The following is a 12,577-nucleotide window of genomic DNA, read 5'->3' on the forward strand; positions in this document are numbered from 1 at the left end:
CTTTATGTCCATTCTCAGCTAGGTGGTTCAGTTATGCAATGGTATCCTGTTTACAAGATTCTTGCGTATTCAACGCCACCATGAGGTCATCAACATATTGAATCAGGACCGAATTGCATGGCATAACCAAAGATTCCATTTTTGTTTCTTGAAGATCCGATTGAAAATCGATGGTGACTCAGTACACCCCTGTGGAACTCGTCACCATGCCAAACCCCTGTTTCTAAGACGGAATGAGAAGAGGAACTGACTATCCTCATGCAACGGTATCGAAAAGAAAGCTTGACACAAATCAATGACCGTGAACCACTCAGCCTCCTGTGGAATCTGAAACAACACTACGGCTGGATTCGGTACCACAGGGCAATAAAGGACAACAATATTGTACCTATGGTCTTGTACAAATCTGCATTTTACATTTGGTTTCTGAAGACTCATGATGGGAGTGTTACAATGATTTCTCATGATCTCTTTCAGAATTTCCTGTGGTATCATGGACTCAATTGAAGTAGTAATTCCAACAATCGTTTTGGGGGTCAAACTATACTGTGGGGGTTTCGGAAATTGAACATTTGGTCTAACAGTAATCTGGACAGGTTCTACACCTTTTATCATTCTGATATCCTTTACTGAAAATCCCACACTTCAAGTCTCACTGTTTCTCTCAAATCTGGAGGCAAATTCTCAACTGTTAACAAAGTCAATAGGGTGCAATATGTTTCACTTTTCATCAACTTAAAAACAGCACACACATTATGGGTCTGATTTAAGAGCCCCAAGTGCCTTCTTGTGCCACATTAGCATAATTTTTTTTATGCTAATGGGGCCCAATGAGGCCAAAATCGCTGCGCCTAATTTAAAAGGTGGCGCAATGCATGCCAGGCATAATGTATTCAAAGGGGGAGTTCCCCCATTAGGAGGGAGGCAAATAAATGACGCAATGAAAGCTAAGAGATTTCCTTGCATCATTTTTTCATCACTTTTAATGCCTGCTCAGAGCAGGTGTTAAAAGGGGTCATACCATTGTTTACAATAGGCATCAATAAATTTTGCAGGATTAGCGTCAACATTTTTGATGCTAATCCTGCAAAGCTCTGAACTAGCGTAAAAAAATGTGATGCTACTTCCCTAACTACTGCCATGGTATGCCATATCTTAGATACGGCGCACACATGGTGGCATTAGGGGGGCACTGAGGGGCACAAGAAAAGTGGCCCTGCACTGGGTGCAGCACCACTTTTTATGAATCTGGCCCTAAATCTCTTCCCAAGAGATCCACTGGACTGCAATCACATGTTATAAACTTGAGCTTGTCTTCAGAAGATCATATTTTTACCATGACTGGAGCAGTTTCTTGAGCTGTCATTTGTTTACTCCCCACACTAAGAATTTGGACTTTTTTTTCCAAGAGGGGTAGGTTTGGGACTTCTCCTGTTCTCAAAGTAGAACAGGTGGCACTAATGTCAACTAAAAATGACACGGGATGGCCATCCACTTCACTGTCTAAGAATGGTCTGCTCTGGTCTACCTCTAAGGCTGAGCCAAGTATGCAGCCTTCCTCCTTTCTCAGGCACTGTCAGGCTGACTGATCTGAGCCATTTCTTTCACCTTTGTCAAACAAAGGGGACTGTTGAAATGGACTATTATCCTGTACCCCATTCACATTCATTCTCATGCCCTGATTTCTAGTCTGTGACGATCCTCCAACATTCTGCTGTAGCTTCGGGGTTTGCGGTACTTGCATCACCGGAGCTTGGAGCACATTAAAAATTTGGCTCCTAGGTCTTTGGACACCCTGAATCTGGTTAGGATTGTTATTCAGAGAATGTGCAAATCCTGCATTTTGGACCTGATTAGCCGGATTTAAATGACATTCCTGCTTCCAATTTCCTAGCTTATTGCAGAGGTGACAAGGAGTTGACCTTTTTAAACTATTTACATCCATTTATGTACTAGGGTCTATTGGGACTCCTTGACCTCTATCTTGCATTGGATTCTGGGGCTGTTGATATACAGCTTGAATTGCACCAGCATTCTTTACAGCCAGGAGTATCTAACTAGTTATTTGAATAGCTTTCATTTGGGCAAGTATCAACTTTCTCTACATCATTTCTATTTCATCATGGCAGTATTTAGTATAATGCACAATCTTGTAAATGGACTTATTCAGCCAACAGATAAAATGCTGCTGCATAAGACTTATCTCTGGCCTCAACCCTGTCACAAACCTCAACACAAAATGCCACGTATCCTTTGCCTCTAAAGTCTCCATACCACTATACTGTTAAAATGCTTGTAACAACCTTTCCTAGTAAGCATGGATCGACTCCTTTGGTTCTTGAGTTGTTCTATCAATGTTGACATGATCAACATCTTGAGGAGTCAACCTTCCTTTTCAGGAATGTCATAACCCCCTGATATTTCTTCATCACCAATGGCGAAGGACCCTTAGTTACTAGGTTCCTGGTGAGTTCTGTCTCCGGCCACCGAACAGCTATTTTGCACTCAGTCCACAAGTCACTTTGGAATGACAATGTCAAACAATGTACTCACATCCATCCACTGCACCGGTGAAATTTTCACAAACCTTTCAACTTGTTAATACCATTTTACTGGCTTCTCTTGCAATTTCGGAAAACCAATGGTAAATGATCCAAGATCACTTTGACTTCACAGCACATGAACATAACCTCCACCAGTCACAACGTTTATAGTGAAGGTTATAACACCTCCCTCTGCTCTATTTGATAGCAATTCACCCTAAGGTTTCATAACCTCTTTCTTTTTTGCCCATTTAGTCTCCCACTTATCTAATTCATTCCATCTGATAATGTTCTGAATCAATTCTTTAATCTGAGTTTTTAGTCCCTGAGATCTCTTATCAGCAATATCTTTTTCAGTGAGGCATACTCAATAGCTTCTTTGCAAAACTTTGTTTTTATTTAAGTTTACCTCATATTTTTGAGCCAATTCTGCCAATTTATCATGAACTTGGCCCACTCGCTTAATAATATCCCTATACATAATTGCAAGCTCATCTTCTCGATAGGTCTCTAAGGCCCATATTTATACTTTTTGACGCTAAACTGCGCTAACGCAGTTTAGCGTCAAAAAATTTAGCGCCGTCTAACGCCATTCTGAAGCGCCATGCGGGCGCCGTATTTATGGAATGGCGTTAGCCGGCGCTAGCAGACCGGCGCTGCCTGGTGTGCGTGGAAAAAAACCACGTAGACCAGGCAGCGCCGGCGTAGGGGGAAAATGGCGTTAGGGCGTCTTAAAATGGGGCAAGTCAGGTTGAGGCAAAAAAATCGCCTCAACCCGATTTGCGCCATTATTTTCGCCGCCCAGACGCCATTTAAATGACTCCTGTCTTAGTAAAGACAGGAGTCATGCCCCCTTGCCCAATGGCCATGCCCAGGGGACTTATGTCCCCTGGGCATGGTCATTGGGCATAGTGGCATGTAGGGGGGCACAAATAAGGCCCCCCTATGCCACCCAAAAAAAATTAAAAAATATAAAAAATTATACTTACCTGAACTTACCTGAATGTCCCTGGGGTGGGTCCCTCCATCCTTGGGTGTCCTCCTGGGGTGGGCAGGGGTGGCAGGGGGGGTCCCTGGGGGCAGGGGAGGGCACCTGTGGGCTCATTTTGAGCCCACAGGCCCCTTAACGCCTACCCTGACCCAGGCGTTAAATAGTGGCGCAAATGCGGGGTTTTTTGACCCGCCACCTCCCGGGCGTGGAGTATAAATACGACGCATTTGCGTCGCCGTCATTTTTTTAGACGGGAACGCCTTCCTTGCATCTCATTAACGCAAGGAAGGCGTTCACGCAAAAAAATGACGCTATTTGCCCATACTTTGGCGCTAGACGCGTCTAACGCCAAAGTATAAATATGGCGTTAGTTTTGCGCCGAATTTGCGTCCAAAAAAACGACGCTAATTCGGCGCAAACGGAGTATAAATACGGGCCTAAGTGTTCCAAGTTAAGATTTCCAACAACCATTGCATCCAATTCTACTGTCAATTTTGCCACATTTAAAATCCACTCTCTCGGCCGGTGTTGATGGGAGCGTTCCCTGACTCACTTCTGAACGAGTATTCTCCTTAGATGGGGTGTTTCTATAAAAGAATTGTACCCAGTCATCTATCTCCTTCGCACTAATGGATTGTGTCAATTCAGGAATGTTAGGTGTGTAATCACTTACGCAAGCACCATTTCCCAAATTCAAAGGTGGTTCCATGAAAAAGGATTATGTGCGGGTATCATCTGATATGTACCCATCGAAGTGCATCCTGACATATTCAAAGTCGTAGCTGCACTCACTCCACACTCCTAATGCCTGAAGTATTTGGAACTCCACTCTGCATTGTTGTGCACAGTAAAATTGTACATATTTCTCTCAGAACCTTCTGTTTTATACGTAGGAACTACTGGGCCTATAGTAACTAGGACTGTGAAGGCATCAACAGCATTCACTATAGGATCAACTGGGGCACATATTCTCAAATCTTCACTTCTTATCTCACAGGGTACACTAGTGGCAGTATCTCCCACTGAACTAGGAGTCATCCTAGTTGGAGCAGTTGCAACGTTAGTCGGAACAACAGTCAGATCTCCACTTCCATCCCTAACTTCATTAAACAGAGGTGGACATTTGGAAAGTTACACATCTAAAAGACTATCTCCAGATACTTCATCGCTGTCCATATTCATATAATCAGGCTCTTTTTGTTTCCTGTCTAGCGATTTCCAAGTCATTTTCCCTTCCTCTGCTCCCTGCATCACATCTGTCATCAAAGCTGGATACAATCTAACTGCTTCTATCATGTCATTTCTCCACCTTCGATGTGGGCATCCCATCCATCATCTAGATAAGTACGCATTGCTTTCTTCACTCTGCCCTGCTATTTTTAATTTTAATGTACTCAACATTAAGTGCTTAACAATGTGCAGGTCTAGGAGGTGGCTTCATTTCATATAACACACTCCTCAAGTTTTCAATAATTCTCAAATTAAATGCGCCATATTGTGGGAATCTCAATGGACCATCCTTTTCTGTGATCTTGTACCACTGACTAAGCCAAATGCATGTATGAAGCCATACATTAATCGCCATACAGTGACCTGGAGTACCTTCCGGAGGCGCCACTTCTTCCTCCCTTTTGGGAATATGAACATCTCCACTAAACATATCTTGTATAACTTTAAAGCATTTAATGTTCCAAAACGTTTCACAACATTCTAATTTGATGAAAAATAACGCTGCATCCACAATCCTTTGCTCCGACCCAACTACCACCTGCAGCGCAGCTCCTTATGGCCTTGCGCACCAATAGAAGCCCAGTACCACACCAATCGACCTATACCAGCGCGTTACACTGTGTCATACATTTCATTCCTCGCAGAAGTTCCCACTCCTGTACAATCTGCAAGCACATTTACTCTGAAACATCACACAAATACAAAATACAAAATAAATAACCTTTGTCTGCTTCACTAAAGAATGAACAGTTTCAATCACAGAAGAAAGTTCACAATCACTTCTGATGACACCTCGACCTGCGGGGTAGCATCTAAATCAGTACAGTTTCTATCTGCGCATTAAGATTGCCCCTTCAATTGATCTCACGCAAAGTAAGTCCCTATTTTAACTGTGCCATTGCAATGTCTCACAACAAAAACAACCACTCAGCAGACAATGTAAACGGTGGCTTCTACACCTTTTAAACTATCCCGCGATCTTAGGCCACATCAGACCCGATAACCATTTCAATGTTTATAAATTACAACACCCACACAACATGCAAACATCTCCCTAAAATATCATCAAATTTCACAATCACCACAAGCTAAATGCAAACTGCTGCACTCTCCAACTCTATCTTCTGTTGCCAGCGCAACTCTCCTTCGATCCTCTGCGACTTCATTGAGTCTCCAACTCTGAGCATGGACACTAGGGTTTGGGCCCTGGGGACGAACTATTCTAGAGCCTACTTCAATTTCTCTTCAATTCGGAAAGAGAACCATCCTCTGTTACCATCTGATGGAGCCAGGGGCCCTATCTTTTCATCTGGGATCAGATGGATCTTTTCTGTTCTGTTCTGAGGGGTGAAGAGATCATTTTGCCCAATCATTCAAATCAATTACAGTACAAATCAATAGTCACACATTAAACCTCAGAGTCCAAATTAAAATTTCAAAGGGCTTTATTACAGACTTGAAGCCAAAGTTGCATAGGTGAGTCTCAAAACCATAGTAGAAACATACAAAATTACCAGTGGAGAGTGAAGGAGTTGCACAATACTAAATCAGAACATATAAAAGACCAAAACTTTTATAGCAACAATGTGTAAAATCAGAAAAAGTATGTGATGTCTGGATTCAGTCTTCCAAAGCCTTCAACTCCTGCCCTTGATAAACCCTTGTATTCAGGAATCTCAAAAGCTATAGTTGCCAGTGCCAGGATACTCTTTCATCCGGTAGCATTCCCTCAAACCCTCTTACATCTCATGCACAAGGAGCTGCTTGTTAACTTCAGCACCTACAGCTTGGGAAAAACAAGCATTTCGCTTTGGCGATTAGAATATACAGAAAGAATGCAGCCTTCATTCCAATCAATTAAAATTAACACAAATATACTTTTAGTTCAAAAATATTTATATCTAACTTGTTGAATATAAAATTATTATAAAGAATGACATTTCTAAAATACCATAAAATTGGCATTCTTTCAAATGAGTATGAATGTAGCTTACATAAACAAAAACTTTGTTCACTTTTACAAATATAGTTCAGTGCACCACATTTAACAGTTCATTTTACATGTTACAAAAGGAAAATCACCACCCCTTCATGTTCACATTTTAGGAAGCATAATGGAGCAGCTAGGATATGGTCCTAAAATTGCAACAGGGGTTTCCAAGAGGGAAGCGAGTTACGAGATCATCCCACCTGTGCACGTGGTGACTAGATCTTAGTTGTTAGTAATAATAGTATGGTGGCACAAGTTCATCTATTCTTGTCAGAACTGAAGCAAAAAAAAAAAAAGAAATAGAAAAAGAGCGGTCAATGGGCATTTTCCCCCCAAAACTACACAATTATCTTCTTCTTCCAAACCCTTAACCAAGGTTTACACTCAAAAAGCTCTTAGCTCTCAAGAAGTAGGGTTTCAAAGCAATTCCTGAAATATTTGCAGGTAGGAAGATGTGGATCCTGGTGACCAACAAGAATGTAAGCTCCACAACAAAGAATATATGGAGCCACTGTATGTAGCGTTCTAAAAATTCATAAATTTATGGTCACAGAAGCATGGGTTCAGGGTCAAAATAAAAATTGGTATGGTGAGGCAAATGCTGTTTAAAGTCCATTATGACTTCAAGCCGAGGATATGTGGAGGGGTTGCTGCAAATGTGTTTGATTACATTGTTGAGACATATAAATTAGTAATTCAATCACTCCTTAATTAACTTCGTAGGGATCTGGAAGAAAAGATTAGTTTCAGGAGGATGACGTTGTTTTGAATTACACTCCCATTCAACCATTAATGAGAGATCCTCTAAAGAGGCACATCCTCAATTAACTTCACTCATTAAAAGACTCTATAGTCCTGTATAACCAGGGTAAGTGATGAAACAGATCACCATGGATACACTTCTCACCAACATTAAATGCCCATGCTTTCAGTGCCAAAAATGGCTGTGTGAAGCCCACACTCCCCCAGCCCAGGAGCAAAGGATCCAGAACAAGGAAGAGGCACGTCCAATGTTCTTAATGTGAGCTTCTGATGCATAGGACCTAACGACTGCAGCCTGGCAAAGGAAAGGGATCATGTGATTTCAAGCTGACCTTAAGAAAGCTGGTGCAGAGAGGGGTCATCATTCTGAAGTTTTCAGAAATTATTAAGAAGTCAAGAAATAGCATGTCAAGATACTTCAGCACTCACAGTGCTCTGATGCAATGCACGGCTATGCAGAGATCAGAAATGTCATGGGGCAAAGGCAAAATTACACCCCAGAAAGCAAAAGAAAAATGTTGGCTAACAAACTTGAAAACTGACACCCACTTTACATGTCAGTCTTACAGGCTCTCTAGATGCTTGAGTGATTAAACCTACACCTAATCCAACCAACACTCCTATAGTAACTGAAGCATCTGAAAGGACTTTGAATCCTAGGGGCTTATTTACAAAGGTAAGTTACACTTGAGTAATTTATACGGGTAATTTTGTTCTTACACTTTTAAGTAACTTTACTACTTTTGGCAAGCCACTTTTTCTGGGTGTAAAATTCCTCCAAAGTGTAGAATTACATGTCTACACCCCCTGAAAATGGGGGTGGAGATAAACATACATGTGTAAGCTAACACTACCAAAAGGAGCAGTAGTAAGTCTAGCAACCCACATGGCCAAACACTGATAGTGGAACACCCTCCCACAAAAAATAATGGACGCAGGGACTTCAAATTGAACTCCATAGGGAATAATATTAAATTACATTATTTAAAATAGTTACATGTATAAATAAAGATAATTTAATGTTAAAGCAATTATCTAAAAATTAAACATATTTTTCATTTTAACACATTTTATAAACTTTTTAAATTTAAACACTAATCTAATATTCATTAGAAATACAGTAATTAATTCTGTAGATCACGTTTAATACTTACTAATATATAAAGAAACGTTAGGTAGGAATTATTTTTTAATAAACTGTACAAAAACTTACATATAATATATACTTAAGTTAATTAAATATTTAATTTATAATTACATTACTAGTGTGTAGCATTTTGTGTTTGAGTCTACATTTAAAATAAATGATTACAATGAATTTGCCTTCATATTTAACATAATGTTTTTATGATCTTTAGGTATCTTTCACAGTCTTTGTTGGTTTGTTACATACCAGATGTTAGACCTATATTATATTTGGATCCCCTTTGCAAACGTCAAATGATATTGGGTTCGAAATTACATCTTGTAAATTGAAGCCCAAATATACTAAAATTGAGTTGTTGCTGCTAAATCCCCAGGTTCTAGAATCACAAAATTTAGTTTTTACTCTCACAACCCTTTGGCAAGTCATGAGCATTGCTTCAGTAATCTACCTGACAATGTATGTATTAGTAAAGTGCACATGTAATAACTGCCACTGAAAACATGTTTTTACCAATTCAAAGGCGCACTTTTGTCACCCCCTGTACGATGAAAGGCTGCATGGAGCCGCATAGGCTAGAACCTGTGACCATAAAGTCAAACACATATTCCTGGTGTGAATTAATTGGTCCACTAACTCACCAAGGCTAGCAAGAAATAAGGCAGTGGACATTACTGCCATTACAAAGAAGAGTACATTTGCCATGTTTCTGTAAACCAGGCCCTAACTCTGATTCATATGGCGGCAGTCGTTTACTATCATGTAAGTCAATTTACATTCACACAACTGCAGAAAGCGTGATATACTCTGTGATGAAACACAACAAACAGCCCTGACAGCAGTCAGACCTGAACCATGCCTGGATGAGACTAAAATGAAGAGTTACAGACGTGAGAGAAATTTAAAGGGAAGAGGTCAACCAGAAACATGCCTGGATGAAGCCAAAATCAGTAGTTACAGACAGGTTCGAAACCTGGAGGGATCTTACAAGAGTGCGATAGAGCTGTCTAGTATCATTGTTGTATAGTCCACAAGAGTCTGCAGGCATCTTATTTGACAGTGTGGTACTATTCAAAATTTCAAAAATAAAAAACACATAACATATGAAACTGCCTTCTTCTTGTGTTTTAGAGCCGCCGGTCCTTCATGCAGGAATTAAAGAAATGAGGCTTTTGAAGACAACACAATCTGGATTTGAAGGCTTCATTAAGGACCGCTTTACAACACTTCCAGAGATGAAGGATCGAGTGTTTTCTACAGTTGTTAACTGCACCTGGAAATATAACAGATCTCGTGGGATAGATTTTGAAGGTTCATGGTATGTATATTTCATATACTAAATCTGTTCCATGGGTTTTTTAACATCTCACAACACATATAATAAGTGTCAGCTTTTGAGCAGAAATGTTATCGCTCATCTTAGTATCTATCCTTCGTACATAACAAATGCTGTTGTTTAGCTCTTCAGCCTGAAGTTGACCAATTACAACATGCGGGTTATTGTTAGATGTTTGTCAAACCCTCTTTTAAAACAATTCATATATATATATTAATCCAGAGGGAACCGGGGTAAGTCTTTGTTGCTTATCTCTACTTAAGCACTATTCTCGAAGACAAAGGATCTAAGAATGTTGTATGTGGTAAGTATTTAAAACCTGTAATTTTTAATAAAGTACACTAATAAATAATAGATATATAAATATGGCTCATTACAGTAAGATCACTCTGAAAGTCGAGTGCTCACAGATTAAATTAAATGTAAACGGAAGGTCAATAGTTTGAAACGTGGCAAAGTCCTTCCAGCATTTTATATTTCAAAGTCTACAAAGACTTACTACATAATCCTGTTTCTGAATAGAGACATCATATATTGGATAAAGTACCCTGCCATACATTATAAGGATATTACAAGTCACAATGTGTTTCATAAATAGAGGAATAAGGCTGAAGGCTGAGTTCCTTTATACGATTATGGAACTCCTGGACTTGCAATATTCTTATACTGTACAAAAGGACTACTTTAGTCCTTATAATACATAGTCACACCATCACCATTCACACAAACCACTTAAATTGTTGAGGCATATGAAAGAGAGACCTAGGGCCTCATTATGACCCTCCAGAGTCACCGTTGTGTTCGGACAATCCCATGCAAAGGCTGGCAGAGAGGGGGTCTGGGGGCCCCATGGACAGCAGTTGGCATGGGGAGTGCAGGGGCCCGAATTACGGGCAGGGAAAAGTGTGAATTACGGCCAGTGCAGGGGCCCGAATTACGGGCAGTGAAAAGCGTGACAGGTGCTGCTGCACCCGCCGCACTGCCACATTGGCGTCGGCTCGATTATGAGCCAGCCTCAATATTAAGGCCCTGTTCACCGCAGGGCCGGCAGGTGAAAACACTGTTTCCGCCCACCGGCCTTGCGGTCAACTCCTAATAGGGCCGGCGGTGTTCTGGCCGCACAGGTGGCGTGATGGCAGGACGAGATTGCCTCCGCCGCCCACCAAACTCATAATGAGGGCCCTAGTTTTCAAACATGAAGATCTAAAACAGAATCTCTAGTGCAAAATTAAACACATAAAAAAATTGTTAGAAAGTGTTTGAAAAAGATATTATAGTCAGCATTGGGATGGAAAAGTCCCTCACATGGTGATGACGTACACCCCTGCCATGAATGCCACGTATATAATGAGGTCTGACACCCTGGTGCTGATTTTTGCTGTCATGGAGGAACACAAATTGTGTGTGCACCATGATATAAGCGTGTCTCACAGTTTGGGACTCTTTTTGGACTGGGAGGAGTGACCAAGACGCTACCCTCACAGTGGTGAAAGGCTGCTGCCTTTGCTAGGAGTAAAGCAGAACAAGTGCAGTGGTGGCAGCATACCTTGTAGTGATCAGTAGGAGGGAACTGGCCTTTTAACTTGTGACACTGGAGTGAGGTACATACATATGTTTTGCTGCTGTGTGCGTAACTCACCCTTGTAGTACATCAGTTTAGTTTGTAGTGTTGTACAGTGCTTGTGTGATATACAGGTGCTGGGTGTATGTGTGTCTGGAATGGTGCAATACCTGGGAGGTACAGTGCTGTGCATGTGTGTTATGTGCATGTGCTGGGTGTATGTGTTTCTGTAAAGGGTACAAAACTTGGAAGATTCTGAGTTCCAGGGAACCCCAGGGCTAACTCGAGGAACAGGAAGAGGTAGAGGAGTCCCCCAGAGAGATGTGTGAATTGATACATGCCTGTGAGGTAGGTGTGACACGCTAGATCAAGGAAGAGGCAGTATAATTCAAAAAGTATTCTTTGATTCAAAGAGAAGTCACTGAAAAGGGGCCTGGGCACATCTCAGGAAGGAGATTGGTCTGAAAAGACAATCATAAAGACTAGGACTAAGGCCCTAGAGCAGTGGTTCCCAACCTGTGCTGTGCTCTGAATCCTACGTTTGTGCTTCTCCAGACCAATCACTCTTAGAAAATGCCTACCAGTGTGGATGACATGTGAATCTTACACCTTGTAGTCCCCTTACACCCTTCAATGGTATGAGAGGTGCTATAAAACAGATGAAGTACATGTGACAGAGAGGCTAGGGAGAGATGAGAGGCCCTTATGGCTTACTTCCTTTACCCTTCACTTATTTATGTAAAAAACAGAAATCGCTCCGGAAATGTAGAATCTGACCTGAGGATTCACCTTTCCTAAATAAAACCAAACATTGAAAAGGTAGTTGCCGAGATGCAGTGCCAACCTTTCCAAAAAATGTTTCGATTTTTGCATATTTTTTAAATATAAAATAATTTTATCTTTATTAATTTGAGTATTTGTTTGGTGTGTACTTGGTATATTTTTTGCGAATTACTGTTTTAATGTATGAAAATTAAATCGTACAAATTGCTGGGGGTCCCCGGCTTCCAGTAATGATTC

General features: G+C 40.9%; 1 protein-coding gene across 2 annotated transcripts in view; it reads left to right on the forward strand.

Moving 5' to 3' along the window:
• LOC138294197 (uricase-like) overlaps positions 1 to 12,577 on the forward strand; it is a 188,491-nt gene that overhangs the window by 149,426 nt on the left and 26,488 nt on the right. For both annotated transcript variants that reach the window (XM_069233357.1, XM_069233356.1), the window contains exon 5: positions 9,792 to 9,978. In XM_069233357.1, coding sequence (XP_069089458.1) covers positions 9,792 to 9,978 — 187 coding nt within the window. The remainder of the gene's footprint in view (positions 1 to 9,791; positions 9,979 to 12,577) is intronic.

Source organism: Pleurodeles waltl, chromosome 4_2 (assembly GCF_031143425.1).
Source record: "Pleurodeles waltl isolate 20211129_DDA chromosome 4_2, aPleWal1.hap1.20221129, whole genome shotgun sequence".
In the NCBI taxonomy this organism is placed as follows: Eukaryota; Metazoa; Chordata; class Amphibia; order Caudata; family Salamandridae; genus Pleurodeles; species Pleurodeles waltl.